The sequence below is a fragment of the Thamnophis elegans genome, chromosome 3, assembly GCF_009769535.1.
Source record: "Thamnophis elegans isolate rThaEle1 chromosome 3, rThaEle1.pri, whole genome shotgun sequence".
In the NCBI taxonomy this organism is placed as follows: domain Eukaryota; kingdom Metazoa; phylum Chordata; class Lepidosauria; order Squamata; family Colubridae; genus Thamnophis; species Thamnophis elegans.
Window position 1 is genome coordinate 36,076,490 of NC_045543.1, and position 26,532 is coordinate 36,103,021.

General features: G+C 40.6%; 1 protein-coding gene across 3 annotated transcripts in view; it reads left to right on the forward strand.

Moving 5' to 3' along the window:
• The first annotated feature begins 3,887 nt into the window (after window positions 1-3,887).
• SH3BP4 (SH3 domain binding protein 4) overlaps window positions 3,888-26,532 on the forward strand; it is a 49,196-nt gene continuing 26,551 nt past the window's right edge. For 2 of the 3 annotated variants that reach the window (XM_032213578.1, XM_032213581.1), the window contains exons 1-2: window positions 3,888-4,087; window positions 25,756-26,020. In XM_032213578.1, coding sequence (XP_032069469.1) covers window positions 25,903-26,020 — 118 coding nt within the window. In that variant the 5' untranslated portion in view covers window positions 3,888-4,087; window positions 25,756-25,902. Of the gene's footprint in view, window positions 4,088-25,755; window positions 26,021-26,532 lie in introns of those variants that run through there. The other variant, XM_032213580.1, reaches the window with a different exon arrangement.

A 26,532-nucleotide genomic window follows, 5' to 3' on the forward strand; every position in this document is an offset into this window, starting at 1 on the left:
TTATTTTGTGTGCTTGTTTCATCCTAATGCAGTGCATGCAATTGAAGAGTTCATTTGTATGTCTCCTTTGTGCAGGCCATTCATTGGAGCAAGGTGGTCAGTGATATTGAAGACTGGCAAGGACAGTCATCTTTCTTCTGTAAGTAGCTCTTTTATTGTTTTGTGTACTTATTTTAATCTTATTTAAATAGTAAGTGCACAAAATAATAAATTTCCTTTTTTTATATCTTCTTTTTGTAGATCCTTCATTGGGGCAAAGAATTTGGGGACCAGAGGAATGCCGTCAATATAGTTTACTTGGACTTCGTAAGGCATTTGATAAAGTAGACCATCACCTACTACTAGATAAAGTAGAAGAATGTGGGTTGGACAGCATCACCACCAGATGGATTAGTGACTGGCTGACCTACCGCACTCAAGGTGTAGTCCTCAATGGAATTGCATCTACATGGAGGGAAGTATGCAGTGGAGTACCCCAAGGCTCTTTTTTTGGCCCAGTACTCTTCAACATTTTCATCAATGATTTGGATGAGGGAATAAATGGGGAACTCATCAAATTTGCAGATGACACCAAGCGGGCAGGAATAGCTAACACTCCAAAAGACAGGCTTAAAATACAGAAGTATCTTGACAAACTTGAATATTGGGCACTATCTAATAAAATGAAATTCAATGGTGAAAAGAGTAAGGTTCTACATTTAGGCAAGAAAAATGAAATGCACAAATACAGTATAGGTGGTACCTTGCTCAATAGTAATAACTGTGAGAGGGATCTTGGAGTCCTAGTGGACAACCATTTAAATATGAGCCAGCAGTGTGCAGCAGCTGCCAAAAAAGCCAACACAGTTCTAGGCTACATAAACACAGGGATAGAATCAAGATCATGTGAAGTGTTAATACCACTTTATAATGCTTTGGTAAGGCCACACTTGGAATACTGCATTCAGTTTTGGTCGCCACGATTTAGAAAAGATGTGGAGACTCTAGAAAGAGTGCAGAGGAGAGCAACAAAGATGATTAGGGGACTGGAGACTAAAACATATGAAGAACGGTTGTAGGAACTGGGTATGTCTAGTTTAATGAAAAGAAGGACTAGGGGAGATACGATAGCAGTGTTCCAATATTTCAAGGGTTGCCACAAAGAAGAGGGAGTCAAACTATTCTCCAAGGCACCTGAGGGTAGAACAAGAAGTAATGGGTGGAAACTAATCAAGGAGAGAAGCAACTTAGAACTGAGGAGAAATTTCCTGACAGTTAGAACAATTAATCAGTGGAACAGCTTGCCTCCAGAAATTGTGAATGCCCCAACACTTGAAATCTTTAAGAAGATGTTGGATAGCCATTTGTCTGAAACGGTATAGGGTTTCCTGCCTAGGCAGGGGGTTGGACTAGAAGACCTCCAAGGTCCCTTCCAACTCTGCTATTGTATTGTATTGTAATTCAGTGACATCAACTTGGCCACTCCCACCCAGTCACATGACTGCTAAGCAACTCCCACCTGGTCACATGACCTCCGAGCCACTCCCACAAAACAGGCCACACCTACAGAATAGGTTCTAAAACATTTTGAAAACCACCACTGGCTTGACTAGTGCCAATACTGAAACTTAAGCTGAAAGTGTCAATTGCTGATGATAGGGGAAATTACAAGCCTGGAGGACCTGCAGGAAAATACTTATTGGATTATTTTTAATTACTCTTATGACCACTGGAGATTGTGATATAATAATAAGGAAATTTTCTTTCAAAGGGGTTTCCTGAATGATGTGCTAGAAGATTGAACCTTCAAAGGGGATGCAAAGAGGCTTTGGATAACTTCTGTGTTTATTTAAATGGAACGACTGTTTATCAAAGAACTGAGACTAGTGCACTCCTTGAAGGGCAATTTAAGGGCTGAATAAATAGTTCTTGGACTGTTGGACAAAAGTTGATTATTTTAAAAATAAAACAAGATGCCTTATAAGGCAGAAATGTGCCAGTTGGAAAAGTTGCAGATGCTGATCATAGGACTGCAAAATGCTGTAATGTCGTAAGTGTGAGGTAGTTATCAAGCACCCAGTTTGTGATCACATGACTGCAGGGACACTGTAATGGTCATAAGTGCAAAGGCTGATTGCAAGTCACTTTTCTCAGTATCATTGTAACTTTAAACAAACGTTGAATTAATGGCTGTTAAGGACTATCTGTAGTGGTCATTTTAATCTCCTGCGTGATGTCCAAGGCAGCAAAAGTAGTATAATTGCTTCAATATTCTGGTTACCATAATACAAAACAGATGCAGAGGCCCTAGAAACAGTGTAGAAGAGCAAGAAAGACTCTGGAGGCTAAATCCTATGAAGAGTGGCTGAAGGAACTGTATGTTTAATTTAACAAAGAAAAGGCTAAGGGGAAACATGATAGCACTCTTCCCATGAACTGCCACAGGGAAGTGGCTGTTGATTTTTTTTTCTCCCTAGTACCTGAGAATAGGACAAGAAGCAATGGGTGGAAGCTTGTCAGAATCCAACCTGGAAATGAGAAATGTCCTGCCAGTGAGAAATATTAAGCAAACAGCTTGGGTCTCAGAATTGTGGGTGCTTCATCGCTGGAGGTTTTCAAGACAAAATTGGATAATTTGTCCAAGATGTATGAGGATTCCTGTCTTGGTAGGGAGATTAACTACAAGATCTCCAAGGTCCCAACCATATGACTCTGGTTTTATGAATTAAACACTTTGACTTTCCCCAAGAGAAAATGCATCTAATTTCTGCCACATTACTGTTAGCAAACAGGATAGGTCAGTATGTTGTATCCTCTACTTCTCTCACCACATCTCCCTGATATGTTGTCATACAATGAGAAAAGTGATTCAACAGTTCTCTTTTTATAACCACACCTAATACAAGGTTGTGTGTGGAAGCTGAAAAGGAGGACCATTGTGTGGACAACGGATGGGTCAGAAACGTGGCAGAAAGGACACAGAACTATTTTAACAGTGAGGAGTGCCATGGGACTCAGCAGATCCAGAATTTTTCACTAGGTTGGGTAACACCAAGGCCAACCCCTCCCCCCCCTCCAAAAAACAAACAAACAGGAGGCAGAAGTTAGTAAGGAGACAAACACTTCATAAGCAACAAAAGGAACAGAGCAGATAAAAACCAGCAGGCAGGGACAGAGAGTATTGTTTGATCAGAGGGAAAGGAATACTACACAGGAAGCCTCCTTTTCCTAAGACAATAGGAGCTCAACCAGGAGAAAGTAGCCGATATGACTTTGGATCCTACAAAAGTTAGCTGTAAACACTAGTCTAAGAGGGGAGAAATTAACTGGATCCCCTCAATCAGTCCAGGATTGCAAAATTCAATTGAGCCAAATCTGTTGTTTTAAGAGCGGCAGAGGTACTGCTAAAGACTGCTTACTTTTGAGAAACACATTTCTCACAGAAAGCAAAAAATCTTACTTCTTTGTAGACCTATTTGTTCAAGCACAGGTAAATACGAAGGAAGTCTTCCAACAAGAGCTCCACAAAAGAGAAAGAAAAGGAAGATAGAAGCTATATAGGGGCATTTGGTTCAGACAATGCAAACTTCACAAATAACTCTCTTTTCCCAGATCCCATCCACGGTCTGAAGCATAGAGATAAGAAATATAGAGAGATAAGATGATGTAAAGTAGATCAAGATAAAAATAGGAAATAATTTCCCCTTCCCACATTCTGGAAAGTACTGTAAAACATGCCTGATAGGAACTAACCAAAGCTTTGTTTGTGGTCAGTACCCATACAAACCCTCACAGGCCCTTCTCAGCTTCCCTTGATAGTAATCCGCCTCCGCCCCTTCCTTCGCTGTAACCACTTTGACGGCCCACCCTCCTGCATTTTCCCCCAATGACATCAGTGAGGTCGCTGGGCGGACGTCGACTGCTCGTCAATTCCCAGGAGGGCCTTGCCTTCTAATGTTGCCGGATCCGCTTCCACTATAACGGACGAGAGGGAGAGGCCCTCGAAACCCGCTATTTGCTCCCCGGAGGTAGTTGGGGCTGCTACACCTTAATAAAGTTGCCCTGGCGTGGACAGAACGACAGAGGGGAAAGAACTGTAGGGAGAAAGGTAAGAAAACTTCGGATTTCTGTGCTTTAATAATACACGTCTTCTGCGCTGGTCTCACAACATAAGGATAACATAAAACTCCCTGGAATGGAGAAAAGACCAGTTCGGAGCGAGCAGGTTTTAAATGCAACGTTTTAAGTGTGATGGAGGAAATATGTATAAATGCTATTGTACCTCACGACAGCGATTTACATATTCCGGCGACTTCAGGAGTTACGCCTAATTCTCATGAATGTGGATTAAGAAGCCTGCAAGGACGAGGAAAATGAAGCTGGTTGAGGGTTAGAAAAATACTCCTTTTTGGTGTCTTGTTATTTGAAGGAGAAGCATCCATTTAATGTGAAGTATCTACAAGTGTAGATTGGATTGGATTGGATTGTGGATATGGGGCACGTTTAGAATCCTTATCATGTTTACTGTAATTGCTCCCAATAAATTATCCGTAGAGTTCGGATAAAGGGAATAATTTAGTTATAAAAAGAGAAGACGGATTTAAAGGCGAAACTTCCTTCGAGAGAGCTCCAATTGCTTGCCTTGAATTTCCCCCCTCTTTTTAAGCGTTTCCGGGGGTTAGTTATTGTAATGTTGCATTTTGTTTCTTCTCAATGAAGAAATGAGAGCAATGACTTTCGTGCTTTGCTTTCTACTGTGGTCAGTTCTTCCCAAAGGAAACCTGGTATTTGGTATATTTTTCCGTCTTGGTAAATAAGAAAGACCAGCATTGTGGAAAGCCTGATTGCAACTCAAAATGTCTGGTATTGCTATGTGAAAAGGATGTTATCTTTAATTTATTTAGAAATAGGAAATCCTTGTGGAATGTCCACATTTGTCATAGGAATGAATTTTAAATTAGTGTATAGCCTTTTAAGTTTGCTGAGGCACAAGCATTCTTCAAATTAAGTCCAGATGGGACCAACCATTAAGCTGTTAGACTCTGAAAGAAAATCAACCTTGTTCATCATATTTTTAAAAGATTTGAATTTGTTTTTCTAATGTTAACTGTTTAATCCCAGAATGAATGCTTTCTTAAGAAAATGGAAGGAAATGTTGTTAAACAACAAACTATATAATAAATGCATTTCCAATTTTAATAAGGAAAAATATTTATATCAAAATAAAAATATAAACAAGTTTCTAATTTCAGGTATTGGATATATTAGCTTTTCATCCAAGAGTAATACATAATACTGAATTCCTGATTAAAATTTTCCGTAGCAATTTTTATAATTATTTATTCAAATAATTACATATATTGCTAAATGTGTCATGATTGCATTTGATTTCAAATTTACAGCATTTTGAAAGGCCCAGAAATCAATTATCAGTATCCAGTTGTATAAACTGGTGTCCTGTGTACCACTTAGTGGTATCTCCTTGAATCAGATTTCATTTTCTGTATATCAATCAGAATAGAGCTGGATGGTTCTTTGGAGGTCTTCTTGTCCAACCCTTCAAAGCAGGAGACCCTATACCATTTCAGACAAGTGACTGTCTACTCTCTTCTTAAAAAAGTGATGAAGCACCCACAACTTCTGAAGCAAGCTGTTCCACTGGTTAATTGTTCTCACTGTTAGGAAGTTTGTCCTTAATTCCAGACTGCTTCTCTCCTTGATTAGTTTCCATCCATTGTTTCTTGTCTTACTTTTTGAGGGTGTGTGACTGGCCCAAAGTTACCCAGTCAGCTTTCATGCTTAAGACTGGACTAGAAATCATCTCCTGGTTTGTAGGCCTGCGCCTTAACCACTATAGCAAAATGGCTTTTAAAAAAAAATCTCCCAAATGTTCTTGCATTCTTCTAAATTAGAATTGTGAGCTATGGCAGTTATTTGGAATGTATATGTGTATGGAGAAATTGCTAGAGAGAAGCAATTTACCCACCTGAAAACCATCTACAAAGATGTATTTTACAAGTAGGATTTTTGTTGCATAATAAAGAATTAATGCAACATTTTGAGATTATCTTTAAAATAATGACTGGAAGAGATAAAACTTTATTTCATAATGAAGACAGTTTTCATTTATTTAATAGTAAATATGGTTTATGACCAGCAAGTTAAAAAGAAAAAAAGTAATAAAGTATACAAATATCCTACAAATAAAAATAAAATAAAAACCTAAAAAGAAAGGGCAAAACTAAAGATAGAGAGTAGAAATTATAAAACACCTATACTTATTACTACTAAGAGCATCATGGTAAAGCAACTATTTTCGTTCTGTTTTGGTAGTAGCTGGTAAAAACCTAACTATTCTATTCATGACAATTAAATTCTGACCATGAAAAAAGGATCTAACTCAAAGTGCAATTGAATTTTATTAATGATGGGTATTAAAAGAATAGAGTACATATTATCATCTCAGGAACAATAGAAGGAAATGTGGGCAAGAGTTTCAGATTCATTCAAATTGCAAGGACAGATTTCTGTACAAAAGGAACTCTTCCACCTTCCAGTATCAGTGTAAGGAAAAAGTTGAGCCTGATTCGGCATAAAATTCTGTGGTATTTTCCAGAGATTAAAATGATGTGTGGAGGCACAAATGAGTTGGAGTTAAGAACTGGCAAGTAAGAATGTCCCAGATCCATCTGCAAAAATTTGCTGTTAAATTTCTACTCTGGTTTTCTCTACATATACACACACATCAGAAACTGGGGAAAGAGACTACAGACCTGCAGTTGGTCAAAACCTCTGTCTTGCAATATGAAGAATTAATAGAGCTAGCAAACTGTTGAAGTACAGTTTTAGCTGATAAGAAAGCCAAGACTTTTCTCAAGGAGAACCATTCCTGATTCAGCACAAATTAATGCACTTGAGGCACAGCAAAAACCTGGAAGACAGATACAAAAAGGAATGAATTTTAGGGGTTTAGGGATGTTATAGAAGCATACCTGTGAATTAGAAAGCATCTTTGAAACTTATTTAACTTTAAACAGCTTTATGGCCGCCAAGATAATCTGCCGACTTCTGCAGTAACAAAAACCATAACATTGCCTTGGTGCTGTTATTGGCTTTGTTGGAAACACTAATTTCTATTAAAAAAGACAGTTATAGATCTTAATGCCAGAAGGTGATCTTCACAGTTTTGACAGCTGAAGAAAAGAAATTAGACTCCTCCTTTGCTTTTTTGCGTTAACTGGATATGGCCAACATGCTTAGTCATAATATGCACTATCAAGTATCAGTGATTGAAGAAACTTATTAAGATCACACCTCTAGTATTTTTATGGCATATTTATTTAGATATTTCTTTTCAATAGCAATAGAAATAGCACTTAGACTTATATACCACTTCATAGTGCTTTTTACAGCCCTTTCTAAGCGGTTTACAGAGTCAGCATATTGTCCCCAACAACCTTGGTCCTCATTTTACTCTCCTCAGAAGGTTGGAAGGTTGAGTCAACCTTGAGCTGGTGAGATTTGAACTGCCGAACTGCAGCTAGCAGTCAGCTGAAGTAGCCTGCAGTACTGCACTCTAACCACTGTGCCACCTCAGTAAATACTAGAACAGATATTTTCAATATATTAATGACAAATAAGGATAAATTATTAGATAAAATTTTATTTGGACCTTGCACATATTATTGTGGACAGATATATTTTACAGTGAAGAAGATGGGGAAAGGGTAGCAATGCTATTAAAGGTTTTGTAGAGGAAGGGAAAGAAAGGAATGAGGTGAGCAGCTTTGTCAATTTGCTGGCCCTCTACTAATTTCTTAATTTTTGTCAGCCATTCCAGGACACCTTTTCACCTGGAATTGAAGAACAGGAAAGAGAGATCTGTGTATTACCAACTTTATGCTGTATCTCCAAATATCATTTGGCAATTTTGTAGAGATGCTACATTGTATGGGTGGAACTTCACACACCATGTCTTTGAGTTGAAAAGAAATTCCTCAGTGCCAGTTTTTTGAATTGGCCATCCAGCTAATTTATACATCCTCATGAGATATGTAATCAGTTGAGCCCGAAAGAGGCAACAGTTTCATTACATTCCAGCATGAAAACAGAGGCATTGGCCAGTTTCTTGCCAATGATAGGAGCACCTAAGGAAAAATAGTAGGACTATGTGAGGTTTGAAAGGGTGATTTTCCATCAAATAGATTCAGTCAATTAACCCTCTCATAAGTTTGAACTCCCAAATTGAATTGGCATATTTGAACTGCTTTTGAGACAATTGAAGAATATTTGGAAATTTATGGACTTAAATGTTTTGGTTTTTCTGTTATGTATGACCCAGTGGTGGTATTCAATTTTTTTTACTACCAGTTTTATGGGTGTGGCTTATATTTTGGGTGTGGCTTGATGGTCATGTGATGGTGGGCATGGCTTTGTTATGTGACTGGGTGAGTGTGACTTGGAGGTCATGTGACTGGATGGACATAGGTGGGAGGTCATGTGATTGGGTGGGCATGCCTAACTTGACGTCACTCACGTCAAGGGGTTCCTTGCCTGGCCTCTCGCCTCAGATAAAATTTCCCTGTCTATTTACTACTACTGAACATCCAAAATACAATATTTAATCCTATGTATATATGCCATATGTGTACATACATATTATATAGTATATATAATATGTATGTACATATATAGTATATATAACCTTTTTAGCCATCGCATGCCAAAAGTGAGGGAGCGCAGGAGGGGGGGTTATGCACACAAATGCCTTCCTCCCACACATGCGCAACTGCCCAATGTGCAAACCGGAAGTCCATTCCTGAACTTCCGGTTTGCGCATTGGGTTGTTTTTCGCCCTCCAGAGATTTCAGAGAAGCCTCTGGAGGGCGAAAAACAGCCAAAAACAAAGGGCAAAATCAGCTGGACAGCGTGCACATGCACGCTGGAGCTGACAAGGCAAAGCCTTGCGTGCCCTAGGAAATGGCTCCATGCCTGCCATAAGTTCGTCATTATGGGTATAGTGTGTGTATAGGCACACAAAAAGATACATTACTATATATACTGTATGTGTATCTACACACACACACACACACACACACACACACACCTCTTCTAAAACTACACATTCAATCTCACTTACTGCATTTGGAAAAACACATCCAGTCCACTTTCTGCCACACATTTAACTACAACGTCTGTACATTAGAACATTACACATGCCTTCAGATTTACTTCTCTAGCCTGCACATCAGTAGTGGGTTCCAACCGGTTCGACTGAAGCGTAGTAGCTTGGCGGCCTGGGTTGCTGGAACTGGCAGTGACTCAGGCCTGCCATGCCCCGAACTGGTTCTCCCGGCAGCACCGTAGGGGCCGCCATTTTTTTTGGACATGTTCAGTACAACAAAAATTCCTTCGTGGTATGTGCAGAAGCCAAAAACAAGATGCATAGCACACATCAAGTGCCCGCGCGCACAGCGCATCTCTGAGCGAGCTGGCAGTAGTGACTGCTGGAACCCTCCACTGCTGCACATGACTGTTAGAGCCAGGAGATGTCATGGATTGAGTAAAATGTGGCAAAACTCAGTTAACGCTCTTGCTTAGCATCTGAAATGGACTCAATTGTGGTCATGTGAAGGACTATTTTCTGCCTTCCTCTGCATGGCAGCCTTGTCCTAGTAAACTCCTTCCCTTTTCTGGCAATTTTCCTCTCTGTTAGAGGCACCAAAATATTCTAGATGATTTAAGCTCTCCTTCTGGAGCATGGGGTTAGACTAGATGATCTCTGAGATCCCTTCCAGCCCTAGATTGCTATGCTGTTTCAAAGAGTCTTCTGAAGCCAGGGTTGAGAATTATCATTGAGAATGACCCCTTTATTGTTGCTTGCTTGTGGAGCCTCTCCCCACTTGCCTCCCACCCCTGCTCCCATTTCTATTCCTTTTCAGCCTTGCCAAGAGAAGGGGTTAGCTCATCCCTCCACCCCCAGCTAACCAGCTTTGGGGCTGGAAATCCTTTGCTTTTGCCTTCTCCCTTGCCTCGGGAAGGGGGAGGAGGAGGAAGGGGCGAGGAGAACCACCCTGAAGCACCAGAGACCCTTCTCCTCCAAGGGCTGCCTCAGTCCCACTGGCAATGCGCTGGTGGTGGCAGTTGTTTGAGCCTGCAATGGCAGGCCGTTCTGGGCGGCAATGCGATGGTGGCAGCAGGCCATTCAAGAGGGCAATGCTGGCGGTGCTTCATGTGGCTGCGAAACTTGCCGGGCCGTCCCCCTCCCCACAGGTTAGCATCTCCTGAAGACACTGGCGTTGCAGCTGCCCCCTCCTCCCGGCAGCTTCAGGAGACTCTAGTAGGTGCGGGAAGACCTTCCGGGTTGCCCCGCTGCTCCTGAGGCTGGCCGGCTTCAGAGGCTGCCTGAGTGGACTGCATTGGGCTGATATTGGATGACTTCAATCTTCATATTTTGGGGACTGGGTCAAGAAAGGCTGAGATTGCCTGGCTTTCCTGATAACCATAGGCTTTTCCTAGCCCGATACGTGTGGATGGGCATATTTTGGACCTTGTCTTTTTCTCAGATCAATTGTGCTGAGATGTGGATATAGAGGGGGAAATTCATTGCCATGGCAGATCAATTCCTGCTTCAGATAACATTGACTGTCACCTATTGCCTTCATGAATGATGATGAATTCTGGCAGGCACATTGCCAAATTCCTAGCAATCTTATAATGAACCTGTTGAGTCTCTGGTTGCCTTCTGGCATCAGGAAGCAATCTGGGTTCTTATCACCATTGTTCTTTGGTGGCCTATGTGCATTAATCCCTGATAGTTATTTGCCCCAGGTTGGAGAGAAGATGCTGTCAGTATTGGTAGTCTGTCAGGATGTGGATTGGATGAAATAATTTATCAGGGTATTAGCTGGATACCCATGCTTTGCTACAAAACTATGTGATCAGGCTTGATAAATTGACACTTAAAGCTTGAAAATTAATGAGTTTTTTTTAAAAAGGCACACTATTATTTTGTTAGAGACGGCAAATCAAGTTTCTGTTATAGATTAAGACATTATTATAAGTATAACAACAATAAAATAGATGGGCTTAAGCCCTTTGATCCCACCAGCAATCCTGGCTTTTTTGTCTACCTAGCCAGGCTAATAACTTGTATAGCATAAATTTTCCATTCCTACCTCAGATGAATTGCTCAGGGCCTCTCTGTAAACAACATTCCTGGTTCTGCTCTCTGGCTGGAGGATGACCAGGTTGTCAGGTGAACTAACTTTGGAACACACCACATACAACTGGCCATGAGAGGAACAGTCACTCCTCAGATGCACATCAGACTTTCAAAGTCTGTCCCTTTGCCTTATTGATGGTGATGGCATATCACACCTTAATGGGAAATTGTAGATGTTTGAACTCGAAGTGGTAGTCTGATGGGATCAGAGCAGAGGTGAGTTGCTCACGGTTCGGTCCGGATCGAGCGAACCGGTAGTAGCAGTGGCAGGAGGCTCTGCCCACCCGCCTCGATGCTTCTGTGCATAAGCATCGCAATAGTAAATGAGTAAATAGTAAATGAGCCTGGTGTGCATGAGTGAACCAGGTAGTAAAAAAAAATGGAAACCCACCACTGGATCAGAGGTATTTGGGCTATGAAAATGGTTTCTCCCTGATTGATGCCTGTGAAAATTGTGGCTTCGATTACGTGTTTGTACACCACTTGAAGCCTGATGCCATTGCATGGTTTCGAAGGTTTGCATAACAGCATGATTGGAGCCCAACCTTGGTAGAGGACATGAGGTGGTAATCCTTTTCCCATACTGCCCATCTCGTTTCCATCTCCTTTGGTGGTGTATACTCAGGGTTGTAAGCCACCGTTGGCATTTTTCTGAAGGATTGCCATGACAGCCACTTTTATGCCCCTTCCTTTTTTTTTTGCTTTTGAAATATTAAGTTTTAGCAACAATAAAAAAGAAAAACTTGTAATCATTTCTCTTTCCCTCCCTCCCTCTCATCCCCCATATTTCTCTCTCTCTCTCTCTCTCTCTCTCTCTCTCTCTCTCTCTCTCCTTTCTCTCTCTCTCTCTCTCTCTCTCTCTGTGTCTCCTCCCCTTCCTTGCTCTCTCTCTTTCCCTCCCTCTCTCTCACACACATGCGCACATCACTCCGCGATGCCTCCCCTGTCCTCAACCCTGCATCAGGTCAGCCAGGCTCTTCTGGTGAGGGAAAGTCTCAGTATCTGCAGGGTTCCCATAGTTGTCCTCCCCTCCCCAGGCCAGACCTTTTCCGGGCACCCTGCCAAAGTCCCAGGGCAGCCGACCTTCCTTTACCTGTTGCTGCTGGTGTGGGGAGTCGGGGGAGGGTAAGAAGAGGCAGCAGAGCCTGGCTAGCCTTAGAAGAGAAATCAAGCAGGCTTCTGAAAGGAGATGGGGGAGAGGTCCTCATGGGAATGCGGCAGGGAAACAGGTGAGTGTGAAGGGTCACTGCAAAATAGGAGGGTGGGAGGGAGCCAGATCAAAGAAGGGGAAAGCTACAGAGTCCTCCTCTCCTTCTCTCCTTTCTAATTGCTTTGGTGAGGGCTGAAAATTTGCAGGGGTTGATTTGAAAGGTCTAATCCTAGTTTAAACCTTGGGGGGCATTGAACAGTGAAGGCACGCTGCACATGATCTGATACAATCTTACCACAGGAAAAGACACCAAGGGGACCAGGCATGGGGTGAAGAGGTGGGCAGTGAGGGATCCCTTATTGCTACAGAGATAGACGTGTGCAAGATCCCTCTAGTCTAGTCTCTCCCCCCGCCCCCCCGTTCTTTGCAATTATGTCTCATCAACGCACAGGTTATTTGCTTGTGTATCTGTAATTTTTGAAAAAAGATAAGCAAATGACAACTACCGGAGGGAATCGGGGGTGGAAAAAGCGAAAGACCAGGGAGGTTTTTTCAAAACAGAAAGAAGGAAGCGGGGACCATTCGCAAACAGGCACCCAGCTGTCTATCAATGGGAGACGTGAAACAAAACCGCATCCACCAATCAGAGCCCTGTTCTGCCCATTGCTTATTTCAGTGCTGGGGCGATGGTGCACTTGACCACAGAGTGGGCTTTGCATGCCACCCCTGACACACATGCTATAGGTTCACCACCAGGGTTCTAGAGTCTCAGTGAAGATAAGAATGTTGTCCATGTACATGAGAATTCCTTTGTAAAGGCTTATGGAACACCTTGTTTATTAGCTCCCTGTAGCCTGAAGGGCATCACTTTAAATTGGAAGCTGCCCAGGGGGCAGTTAAAGGCAGTTTTCCATTCATTGCCCTCTTTTATTCGCACTCAATAGTATGCGTCTCATAGGTCTAGTTTGGTAAATACCTTCCCCTTGGCCAAGTGGCCTAGTATATCCTTCATGAGAGGCACTGGGTAGGTGTTTTACATGCACACAGAATTAATACCTCTAAAATCTATGCATAATCTCATAGACCCATCTTTCTTCTCTTTGAAGAGGATGGGGGCGGCTACCTGGAATTTGGCAGGTTGGATAAACCCTTGGGCCAAGTTGGCGTCAATGTATTCCCTTAATTCAGTCATTTTGTTTTTCTTTTCTTTTTTTAGTTTTATTTATTTGTTTATATTATTTTCCATTTCCATCAAACTGTGCGATCTGGGTACAGTTATTTAAACAGTCAGGTGTTGGTTATCACTTTAATTAGAGAAAACAGAAAAACTGATATTATTAACAGTGATATGTGTACCAAATCAGAAACAAGAGGAATTCTATAGGAAATTATACAACAAAATAAATGAATTAGAATATGAAAATACTTAACAAAAAGCCTTGGATGTTATAGTGGCAGTGTTTATAAGTTGGAAGAATGGCGTAACATGAAAAAGAAACAATATCGCGGCTTCGGGGGGAGGACCTGCCGCCGTCGGGAGCTCAACGGAGCTCCTCTCAGGGTTCTAGTCTGTATATCTTATAAGATCTATAGATATCTCCCCTTTCTGGCAGAAAGGGGCAGGGAGAAGGTCAGTCGTTAGGATCTCTTTGTAATTCATAGCTTTTTTTTTTTGCTGTGAATGGAGAAGAGGTTCAACATTAGCTGAGCTTTTACTCCAGCCAGTTCTCCGCAGCTGCCTTTTTTGCAGCCCTAGGCAGATTGCCCCCCCCCCAGGACAAAGCTAAGCTATTTAAAAATTAATCCGGGCGGGGACCATTCCTGAGGAATTTCTTTTATTACTATCTAAAATACCAGCTTCAACTTTGCAAAAGGCTCCCTTTTCTAGCTGCGTCACAAGATGGCGATCTTATAGCTTTTGTGTTTGATGTGACGTACTTAGTCAGCCCTACTCTCCTGAAGGCTTCTCCGTATTAATTGTTAAAAGATTAACTGAGGGGAGCAGAGACTTTGATTCTTGGCTAGCCTGATTGCTTGTCTTTTATCTTTATTCTGGAATGGCTCCCAAATCTAAGCAGAAGCGCTTCCTTAATAACATATCTCAAAAAACTGCTATGAAGCCGCTACCCTTGCCTCCTATGTCCTCCACTGGAGATTTGTTAACACAAGAATTTCTTCTCAAAACGCTTAATAATTTCAGACAGGAAATTAATCAACTGATATCGGATTTATATGATCAATTTGATGCTAAAATTGCTCAAGCAAAGGAGGATATGATCGGAGTAATGACAGTCATGACAGATTATATTGCTGAAACGGAGGATAAATTGGAACTTTTGGAAGAAACTAACTTTAATTTGACATCCAAAATTCAAACGTTACAACAGGAAATTGAAAATGCTCAAAAACAACTTGTCATGATAAATTATAATAAGACTGCCTTCGCAATAAGAGTTAGAGGACTGCGTGAAAACGAACAGGAGAATTTGAAACAGATCTTCTTTGAGGCTCTTAGCTGCTCGGTGGGAAATCCGGGACTTAACTTTGATTGGCAGATTCAAAAAATTTACCGCCAGAATTCGTGGGTAGCAAAACAGCGACAGCTTCCGAGGGACATAATTATATACTTTACCACAAGGGAATCCAGAAATGTGATAATACAGAAGCTTTACAACAAGAGGTTGAGAATTGATGGACAGGACTTGATTGTTTTTAAAGAGATACCATCTCAAATATTAAGAGCAAGGAGAGATTACATTTTCTTAACTGAAGAACTCAGAAATTCTCAGATTCCATACAAATGGGAAGTCCCAGCTGGCATTACAGTTACATTTGGCAATCAAAAACACCGCATTAATTCTGTCTGTGAAGCCCGAGAATTTTATTACAAGACCCTGAAGGCGGGACTTCCTGATTCATCCGGACCTGGAGAGAGACAAGGAGAAGGAGAAGACAAGCAGCGAGACACGTGGCTACAAGGCGGAGGGTGTTGCTTTCCTCTTCCGGAAGGGCAGAAGAGTAAAGAATAAAGACTTAGCGATGTTCTTAAAACTTTATGATTTCTGCCTGGGACAAAATGGAAAAGTTGTATATCGATGATGAGACATGGAGACTGAAAGAAGCGTTGCTGATTGTGGACACATATTGTATATAAGATTTGTTTGAACTCTAACTCAAATTGCGCATGAATTATTTTCCTAGGCGAGGAGAGCGGAGATCGCGATCTTTTTGAGTTGTGGTCTGGGACGAACGGAGTTGGGAGGCGCGTGGGAGAGGGAAGGGTAGCGAAAGCTTAACTAGACTACTTGGGGCTAGAATGCAAGCTGATGTTTGTATCAGTTGCTATTTCAATATAAGGTTAAGAAAGATTAGTCAGAGAGTCTCCAGGAAGGTGGAGTAAATATGTGAGGAGCAATGGACGCGGATAAAATATATATGTGGATATGGATAAAGGCAGGGTGGAAGGTAAAAAAATTTACATGTGGATGTGGGTAAGGATAGAATGGGAGGTGTTGGAAATGAAAAATGAAAGAAGTACTTGAGTTTAATGGTTTTATAGAAAGGTTTGGATATTCGGATAAAAAAGAGATAAATTAAAGGTCTGAATAGATAGATAAAGCAATGAGACTTTTAGTTGGGGAATCCTAATTGATTAACTTACCTGGCTCTAACACAGTTTGAAACCCTGCAAGTAGTAAAATAACCGAAATTTGGAATGAGCTACATTGTTTAAGATTTACAGATGATGGGAAGCTGTGTTAATGTAGTGGGTTTATTGATCTTTCTTGTTTTTCTTTTTTTTTTTCTTTTTCTGTGTGTGTTTTTTTCTTTTCTATTTTTTACTATTCCCTTTTTTTTGTTTTTCTTTTATTTTTTTAACTTTAAAGTTAGCTGGCTTTATTATACTCAAGTGCTTGTTAAAGAACTATGCCGGGTATGGGACCTGGGAAGCCGTAAGGGGGTTAGGGAGGGGGGATTATAGGGGGGAGGGTGGAATTACAGTTTCAATTCTTAGAACAATAAGAATTCACTTGTATACTGCGGCTCGTTTTTCTTTTTTTTTCTTTTTCTCTTTTATTTTCTAAAAAATAAACTGAATAGATTAATTGTAGGGATACACCAAAGTGAGGAGAAGAGAGAAGAGGGAAAGAAGAGGGAGAAGTAAAGAGGGAGCGAGAGGGGAATGTAAGGAGGGTGAGATGGAGGGAGGGGGAGATGTCTGAGGGGGAAGGGAAGTAGAAGAGGGGAATGCTGGAGGGGAGAAATGAAAGTTGGAGGGGGAGAAGAAAGGGTGTATGGGGGATTGAAGTGTCATGTTGGGGTTTGTTTTTTTTATGGTGGATTTTTTCCTTTTTTTTTGTTTTTTGTTACGCACAGTATATAAGTGATTGTATAAAATGAAAATGAAAATGAAATAAATAAAATGTTATTGAAAAAGAAACAATATCGCAAATGATTATGCTAGAAATTCAAAAAATACTGTAACAACAGAGAACATTGAGAAGCGAATGGAGAATATAGAACACAGAACAGGAAAAATAGATGTAAAATTTGAGGACACTTATCAAACAATGATGAAATTTGAGGACAGAGTTCTAAAAACTGAAGAAAATGATTAACAAAGAGATAAAAAAAATGTTGATATTGGTGGTAAACTGAGCATGGTTGGAAATGGGAAGAGTGGAATATGGAAAGGGGAGATCGACAGATTGGAATTCTATCTCATACTTCAAAATAGAGAAGAAGAAAAGGGAGGAAAATTGACAGAAGTAATGAGAGAAATTTTGGCAGAAGCATTGGTGATAACTAAAGGCAAGCTGATGGAAGGGACAGGTGGAGGGTTTCGAGTCTTTACAAGCTATGCAATGAGCAACAAGTTGCTAAGAGAAGTCCATATAAGACTTACCAAGAAAACAACCAGAACACTAATACTACAAATGGCAAGAGATATAAGATAGCACTACTATTGGAAGGACACAGGATGATGTAATGAAAGGTCATAATAAAAATTAAGTGAAATTTAAATTTAGTGTATTATATATAAAATGGAGTGATAATTCAGTTCAATAATGCATATATATATACCAGATTAATGATATGAAATGTTATACAAATTGTAAGTGAGGACAATGGAGAGGATGTTTAAAAGCCTTGTTATTAAATATAAACATTTTTTATATAGAATATGGTATAAAGATGTAATATTATTGGATGATTTTAGGAGGATGTAATGAAATACTATGATATAGATTTATTTTAAATTTAGAATATTTTATATAAAAGGATGTAATAACAGTTATAGTCAAATGAATGTTTAATAATCATAATAATTGTCTACTTATTTATTGGATTGATGATATGAGAATTTGTGTAAACTGTAAGCGGGGACTATTGTGAGGAAGCACAAAGCTTTGTAACCAATCGACATACTGTATGTAACTGGAGAATGATGTATTGTGTATGTCTCTGTTTTATGTTTGTTTAAAAATAAAAAATATATAAAAAAGAATATGAAAATCTTTGCTTAATTGGGGATTATAACACAATAGTGGATAAAAAGATGGACTATGAAAGTAAAAGAAATAATAAGACAAAAAAAAAGTTACCTAAATCCTTTTATGAGATGGCAATGGAATATAAACTACATGATATTTGGAGAGAAAGGCACAAAACAAGAAAGCAATATATCTTTTATTTGAACCCCCACTGGTCCTTATCGAGAATTGACATGGCCTGGATATCATCTGGGCTATGTAATCAATTAGAGTTGGCTGGGTGCCGGCTGTCCTCGCGCTGCCACTCCTGCCAGATTGCCCCTCCCTTTTGCAAGGCAGCGCCCACCCCGGTTGCCATTGCTGCTCCCCTGGCTCCAAACACTAGCACGCAGGTTTCTCGGTTCCTAAGACCATCAAAAATATGTGTTTTCCGATGGTCTTAGGCGACCCCTGTGAAAGAGTCGTTCAACCCCCAAAGGGGTCGCGACCCACAGGTTGAGAACTACTGTTATACCGCATCGAAATAGAACCACACGAATTAGATAAAATAATCCAAAACTCAGAAAGAAAGATGATAGGGAGAATATATACATTTCTTCTGAAGTATAAAATGGAAGAAGAAATCATGAAAGAACAAATGATAAAATGGGCACAGAACTTTGGCTACAATATTGAATTAGATAAATGGGAAAATTTTGGGGGACAAATTTAAAAGTGACACTATCGGTTGCATACAAGGAAAACCAGTACAAAAATGTTTTACAGATGGCACCTGGCACCAGTAAGATTAGCAAAAATCTCAGCAAATATCTCCCCAAAATGTTGGAAATGTGAATCAACACACAGGACTTATTATCACATATGGTGGATGTATGAGGAGGCTAAAAAGTATTGGAAAAGGATTGGCTAGAGTCAATAACAGGAGTCAAAATAGATTGGAAACCAGTAGGATTAATGACTGCGAAATATAAAAAAGAAATCCAGTATTTAATTTTACACATAATTACGGTGACGAGGATTGCCTTCGCTCAAAAATGGAAAAATAAATTAATACCAAGCGAGGATGAAATAATAAGAAAGGTTATGGACTGTGCCAAAATGGACAAATTAACAAAAGAAATCCAGGGAAAAGAAGAAACAGATTATTACCAGATATGGATGGAGAAAAGAAACAAGGATCAATGAAAGAAGTCAATAAAACTCAAAAATAGAAGTTAAGGAGAATTAACATATATATATATGCACTCAAGAGAGTTTAAATTTATTAGAGTTAATCATCCAATATAGCAGATTGATGAGTAAAATAAGAGGGTTAAAAATGGTGAAACGCAAATGAAATATATTAGAAGGGGAAATAACATGAGAACTCTATCGATTTGGAATTGCTATTAGAATGAACAGGAAGTTCCTGTTTGTACTGTATTGTGTAAATGTAGTGTACGTCTAAGTTTTGTGTCTGTGTATTTTGTATGTTTGTAAATAAATAACAACAGAAAAGAAAATAGAATAGCAATGGCACAAATTTGATGTAAAGCGTGCCCTAAAGATTTACATACAGAGGACGGTGTATTTCCGGCGTTCTGAGTCTCTCTTCATCTCCTTTCAATTCACATCATTGGGGCATAAGGTTTCGATATCCACCATAGGTAGATGGGTCAGGAAGTGCATAGCTACGTGTTGTGGCCCAGCAGGAGCCGTTGGAGCTGCCACCAGACTCTGACAACAAGGGGCCCTATGAGTCGGCTCTGGAGGATGTGGAGGACCCTGGACAGGGTTCCGATTCCGAGCAGGGCGCAGAGAGGCTGGTTGGCCACCAGGAGGCACCTGAGCCTTGGACCAGTGGGGAGGAGACAAGGGAGAGCGAGCCAGAAGCCAGTAGTGAGTTGTTCCTGGATGCATGCCATCGAAGAGCTAATAGGCGTCAGGAACAATTATGCAATTACAGGAGGTAATTGTGCTCAGCTGGTGGTCATTAGGCTCCTCTCCAGACTATAAAAAGCTACTTGTGCACACGCCCTTCTTTGCAGAAGTCAACCCAGAATCGAATGTCGGAGAACTTTGTATGAGCTTGGCAGGCTGGATTGCTACCAAGCCTTATCTGTGTTTATTTCTGCCCAAGCTTGTCTGTGCTGGGTTGCTGCCAAGGACCTGTTTGTCTGTTAATTAAATGCCATAATTTATCTCTGGTTCGGAGTGTGCTTTGGTGTGGAACCCTGAAGCCTCCGGAGTGCAAAAAAATGGCCCTATGGGTAAACCGGAAGTTCGGGAACGGACTTCCGGTTTGCTCATAGGGCCTGTTTAAGCTCTCCGGAGCCTTCAGGGACTTCCAGGAGGCTTCCCTGAAGGCTCCGGAGGACTAAAAACGACCCTACAAGCAAACTGGAAGTGCCTCTGGAGCCTGGGGAGGGCGAAAAATGGCTTTAAAAAAGGCTGAACTCAGCTAGCCAGCTGACAGGGCAACGCCTCATGTGCCCTGACAAATGGCTCCCTATGGCACCTGTGGCACGCATGCCATAGGATCACCATCCCAGTTCTAGGGGATCTTCTAATATGAAGACCAGATCATCTGCAAATGCCTGTAGTTTGTATTTCTCTTTTTTCTTTCCATTCCTGTTATTTCTTCATCTTGCCGAATATTCCCATTTAACACTTCCAAAGTCAATATGAATAGTGGACATCCCTATCTGGTGCCTTTCTTGATATCAAAGTTGTCTATCATGTCACCCCATCATCCGTAGTTTCCTGCAGGGCGCAACCAACTTGAGGCTCCCGGTAATCCACAGATACCCGTCCTGGGATCTCAACGTAGTGTTACGGGCTCTCATTGGGCCATCATTTTGAGCCACTCCAATCTGCCAGTCTTAAACATCTGACTTTCAAAACCGCCTTCTTGATCACCATCACATCTGCTCGGCGAATTTCTGAATTGGCAGCCCTGTCAATTCAAAAGGACTTATGCCTAATTCAACCTGACAGGGTGGTTCGCCGTTTGGACCCGGCTTTTATCCTTAAGATCAACTCCTGGTTTCACCGGGCCCAGGAGGTCATCCTCCTGGATTTTTGTCCGCACAACAAACATCCTAAAGAAAAGAGATGGCACAGGCTAGATGTTCGCAGGACATTACGCAAATATATTAAACGCACAGCTGCTTTACGACGTTCCGAGTCGCTTTTTGTATCATTACAACCTGGTTCCCAAGGCCGCAAGGTCTCTTCTCCTATCATCGGACGGTGGTTGCGGGCCTGTATTGCCATGGCCCATGTTCTACAATCCAAACCGGTGCCGCACCATATCACCGCACATTCCACCAGAAGCGCCGCCACCATGGCAGCCTGGGCCACTCAGGCACCGATTGAGGAGATTTGCAGGGCAGCAACATGGACTTCCTTGTTTCCTTTTGTTCGGAACTACAAATTGGACAAATTTGCTTCTGCGGAGGGGGCTTTTGGGAGGCGTGTTCTTCAGGGCATCCATGCACCCATTTAGCTTGGGTATGTCTCATGCTTGGACTCTCCAAGCAGCACCCAGGAAAATGACCATTGGCTTAAATGAAGGGTCATTTTCTGGGTGCTGCGAAGGAGAGTCCAACCACACCCCGGGGTCTGTCTCCCCCTTTTGTTGCAGACTTTTGAACTGGGCATGTGATTCTTATGCAGAATTTGTATGACCTTGTTCCTGAACTTCTCAGCGTGCAATGTCCACACCTTCATTGAGAGAACTCTGAAGAATAGTCAACACCAAAGGCGTGGCTTAAAGTTTCAATTCAGTCCTGGGCAGATTGGCTGTATTTAACCCATGCTTGGACTCTCCTTCGCAGCACCCAGAAAATGACCTTCAAGTAAGCCAATGGTCATTCTCATTTTTTCTATTTCATTGTAAACACTTGCTATTGTCCTTTCACTTACTTCACAATAAAAAAAAATCTGCAACTTGCTGTTTCTTTGTAAGAAAGGAAATCAAAGTAAATGGCCCCTTTCATAGTCTGGGGATCAATCACCTAGAATATTGCATCCAGTTTTGGTCACCACACTATAAAAAAATGTTGAGACTCTAGAAGGAGTACAGAGAAGAGCAACCAAAATGATTAGGGGACTGAAGGCTAAAACATAAGATGAACGGTTGAAGGAACTGGGCGTGGGTAGTCTAGTGAAGAGAAGGACCAGGGGAGACATGATAGCAGTGTTCAATATTTGAGGGGCTGCCACAGAGAGGAGGGGGTCAAGCTATTTTCTAAGGCACCTGAAGACCAGACCAGGAATAATGGATGGAAATTGACCAAGGAGAGATTCAAGTTGGAAATAAAGAGAAATTTTCTGACAGTGGAAGCAATCAACCAATGAAACAGCTTGCTTTCAGAAGTTGTGAGAGATTCATCACTGGAAGCTTTCAAGAAGAGACTGGACCACAATCTGTCAGAAATGTAGGGTCTCTTGCTTGGGGGGGGGGGGGTTGGACTAGATGACCTACAACCCTGTTGGTGAACCTATGGAACACATGACAGAAGGGCATGCAGAGCCATCCCGTGCGGGATGCACAGCCTCACTGGCTCCTCTTCCATGTTCCTGTTACCGCATGTGCACCGGCCAGCTGGCTATCGGGCATGCATGAGCACTGAAACTCAGAAGAGCAATATTAAAAAGCCATTTGTTTGTTGGGCATGCACACGTGCCAAAAACTAGAAGTTTGGGTGTTGGCACGTGCATGCACAGTGGAACACTGCTCTTCCGGGTTTCAGCGCTCCCACATGTGCGAAGGCCAGCGAGGTTGCATGTTCCAGGCATGAGGTTTTTGCGTGCCATTTCTGGCATGCAGGTCAGCATGCGGTAATGTAAAAGGTTAGCCTTCATCGACTTACAAGTTGTCAGGGTTCCAAGAAATATATCCATTGCAAGGAAGAACTCCAAGGCAGGTAGCTTGCTCAAAAATAGCTTTATTGGAAATATCAAATCGGCACATATCTGATTATTAGCACAAAGCTAATTAACAATAAAAGGTTTCCTGATTCGCCAGAAGCACTGTGACAGGAATGGTTGGGAAATAGCGGAGCTCTGATTGGCTCTGCGAAAACTCAACTGGACACCCACTGCCAGGGTCAGAACCTGTTCTGGAGGAACAGGTGAAAAGGAAGAAACATCTTGTAGACCAAAGAGAAAGACAAAAGCAGTTCCTCGAAAGGTCTGAAATAAAGTTGTTTAAACTGACAGCGGAAGTGGCAGCGGCTTTAATGACTGCTTTAAAGTTGCAACAACCAGACCAAACTATTTGAGCAGAAGAGGTTCTGGAACAAAGTGTTGGACCTGGATGAAAGAGTGATCAACCCAAGGTTCCAAATGGCTGAGCCCTTCCTTGGTCTATCCTGCATTGTCTTGGTTCTTGAGACTTTTGCAATGTGTTGCCTCTCCCTCGTTGGCTAGACTGAACCAATCAAGCTATCCTTTTGACTTTTCCCTTGTCCTATCACTTGCAGTATACTTTTTGGGCCTCTCTGAGGAGATCCTCTATAGTTTTGGTCTCCCACCCATCCAATTTCTGCAGTTTATGCCTAATACCCTCCCATGTTTTTCCCACAAATTAATACTTCAAAATCATCTCGCGTCCTGGATTGTCAGTTCATATTCGGTTGGCATTTCTTCCTTCCCTTATTCTAAAGCCAAAGCCTTGTGAATAATCAGAATTTGGGGCTTTGCCATTTTAATACTGTCTATCAAGTAACCTCTATAGTCTGCCATAGCCTTTCTGTAAGGAATGGATTATTAACAATATGGGAAGGAGTGAAAGGGAAACATTATTTAGAAATACCACTGTGGCTTTCATCAATTGAAGCATTGACATATCCAAATATTAGTAGCATGAAAAATATTATTAGGTACAAAGATACCTTAACAGAAAGGGGGGAACTAAAACAAAAACAAGAATTAGAAAAACAGGGGATTGATATAGGTTGGTTTTCACAACTGCAAATACAATCAAGATATGAAAAAGATAAAAGGGAGTATGGTTTTAACTTAGGAAGTTCGGAGTTGGATAAAATACTTATGGGAACGGGAAAAAGAATAATCAAGAAATTATATAGCTACCTATTAAGAACTGTGCTAGAAGAAGAAGTGGTAAAAGATACAATGTTAAATGTTATCTTGGGCAAAGAATTTTGGCCATACGATTGAACTAGAAAAGTGGCAACAACTATGGGAAAGGAATTATAAATTAACCATGTCAACATCTTACAAAGAAAACTTGTATAAAATGTTTTACAGATGGCACATGTCACCGGGAAAACTAGCAAAGATGTTTAAAAACAAGTCAGGGAAATGTTGGAAATGTCAACAAGCAATAGGTTCATACTATCATATGTGGTAGACATGTACAGAAGCAAGGAAATATTGGACTAAAATAAGAGTATGGTTAAATAAAATGTTACAACGAGAAATAGAATTTAGACCAGAGATATTTTTACTAGGTATTATCCCAGAGAAATTCAAGAAAGAAGATACTTATTTGATTATACATGTAACTACAGCAGCGAGAATTGTATTTGCCCAAAATTGAAAATCAAATAAGCTACCAACAGATGAAGGGATAATAAAAAAGATATTAGATTGTGCAGAGATGAATAGATTGACAATGAAAATAAAAGATAAAGAGGAATCGGAATACTTCAAGACATGGGAAAGATTTTATGATTGGCTAGAGAAAGCAAGCTAGAAAAGAAAGTAGGGAGAAGATAAAGTACGCAGACAATGTACTATTAAATGAAAAAGTGGGGAAGAAAGGGAAAACAATAGAAAATATTAAATATATAAGTATATATTCAAGAGTGATATATAAAGAGGAGAAACATAACGGGTAGATCAAAGAAGATAAGAGAATAAGAAATGATACTAAATTATATTTGGGTTGGCAGAAATACCACCCCAGGGAAGCATAAACTGAGTTTTGAAATATACATCAACAATAATAGAAAAAGAAAGGGAGAGAGGAGGAGAGAATGAAAGGAAGACGGGGGAAAGAAGAAAGAGGTAAGGAGAGGAGGATGGAAGGGAGAGAAAGAGGGTAGGAAGGGGAAGAGTAGAAGAAAGGTAAGGGAAGAAGGAAGGGGAAGGAGAGGAGGAAGGGAGGGAGGGAGAAAAGAAAGAAAAAACAAGGAGGTGTTACAAAAGAAGGAAGGGATGGTAAATAAAGCAACCCAAAATGTACATCTTAATATTAAATGAAATAATAAATGTATAAGAATGATAAATGTAAAGAAGAATAACAATTATGTGAATGTATACTTAAAATAGTATGTGAGAATAAAAAAAAAAAATTCTTGGGAAAGAAAAAAAAGATGCACCTTTTTCCCTCAAAAAAGAGGCTGAAAATCTGGGTGTGTCTTATACACTGAATACAGTATTTTTTGCCTCCCGAAACCCCACCCCCTTCACCAAAATGGCAGAGTCTGTAGGAGGCTTTCAGAGTGCTCCTGGGGGCTGGGAAGGGCAGAAATGAGTGAAAAGGGCCATTTTTGCTCAGTTTAGCCCCTCCCAGCCCCAAGGAGCATTCTATAAACCTCATAAAGGCTATGCATGCAATTTTTTTTTGACAAAAAATGGGCCCATTTTCACGAAAAAGAGGCCGTTTTTTGCTGGGTTTTGCCCCACACCCCAGGAGCACTGTACAAGCCTCCTAAAGGCTATTCATGCCTCTTTTTTTGAAAAAACGGGATATGATGTGTCTGGAACCTGAAGTTGGTTGTGTTGATTGCATTGGAGAGGTGCTACCTTTTTGGTATTATTATTCTTGCATTTATTGCTGTAACGTCCCAGAGTTATATCTTTTAAGATGGGCGGGCATATAAGTCAAATAAATAAATAAGATTTCTGTAATTTAGTCATACAAAGATGCTTATCATGTTTGTTTTTCTCTTCAGATATATATTGTAGAAGAAACTACTGAATGACATTGGTAATTGCAACCATTGAAAATAAATGGCACCGAATTTGTCACACTTTTTCTAGAGAAGATGACCCATTAGATTTTCTGATTTCTTAAGAAACAACACAATTGCTATTTTAAAATGGCAGCCCAGAGGATTCGTGCTGCTAATGCCAGTTGCCTGTCACGATGCAAATCTGAGGGGATGCTGATAGACCTGAATGAAGAATTCTCAGAAACCAGTTTCAGTTCTGTCAAAGGTGAGTTTTTTTCTGTTAAAAATAGATCCTATGATATTCAATCAGAATGAAAATGCTGGGAAGAGAATAGATTATTACATAAATATTGCAGATTCTACAGATCATACTATAAATTGTTTACTAGCACTTAAAAACCACATTATAACTTTGGCACTATAATCTGCCCACTTTCAGGCTTGTGCTCAAGTGATTATTCCTACCTTTAGAATATGAGTCCTCATGGCATGTAAATTATGAATAAAAAGGAAAAATCTGTACCTTTTAGTAATTATAAAAAGATATTTAGATGCTATCCCAACCACTTAAATTCTGCAGCTATCTTAACTAAATAAAGACAGACTAAAGTCTATCTGCTCCCCATATTCAATAAATTAGAACAAGAGTTCTGAAAGTTCTGAATCATTAATTATTTTGGAGAGAGGCTTGCCAGATGATTAAGAAAAGTTCCCTTTATTTGGCAGTTTCATCATATTTTACTCATATGCCCTGCATTGTCTCCTTGTAATGGATTC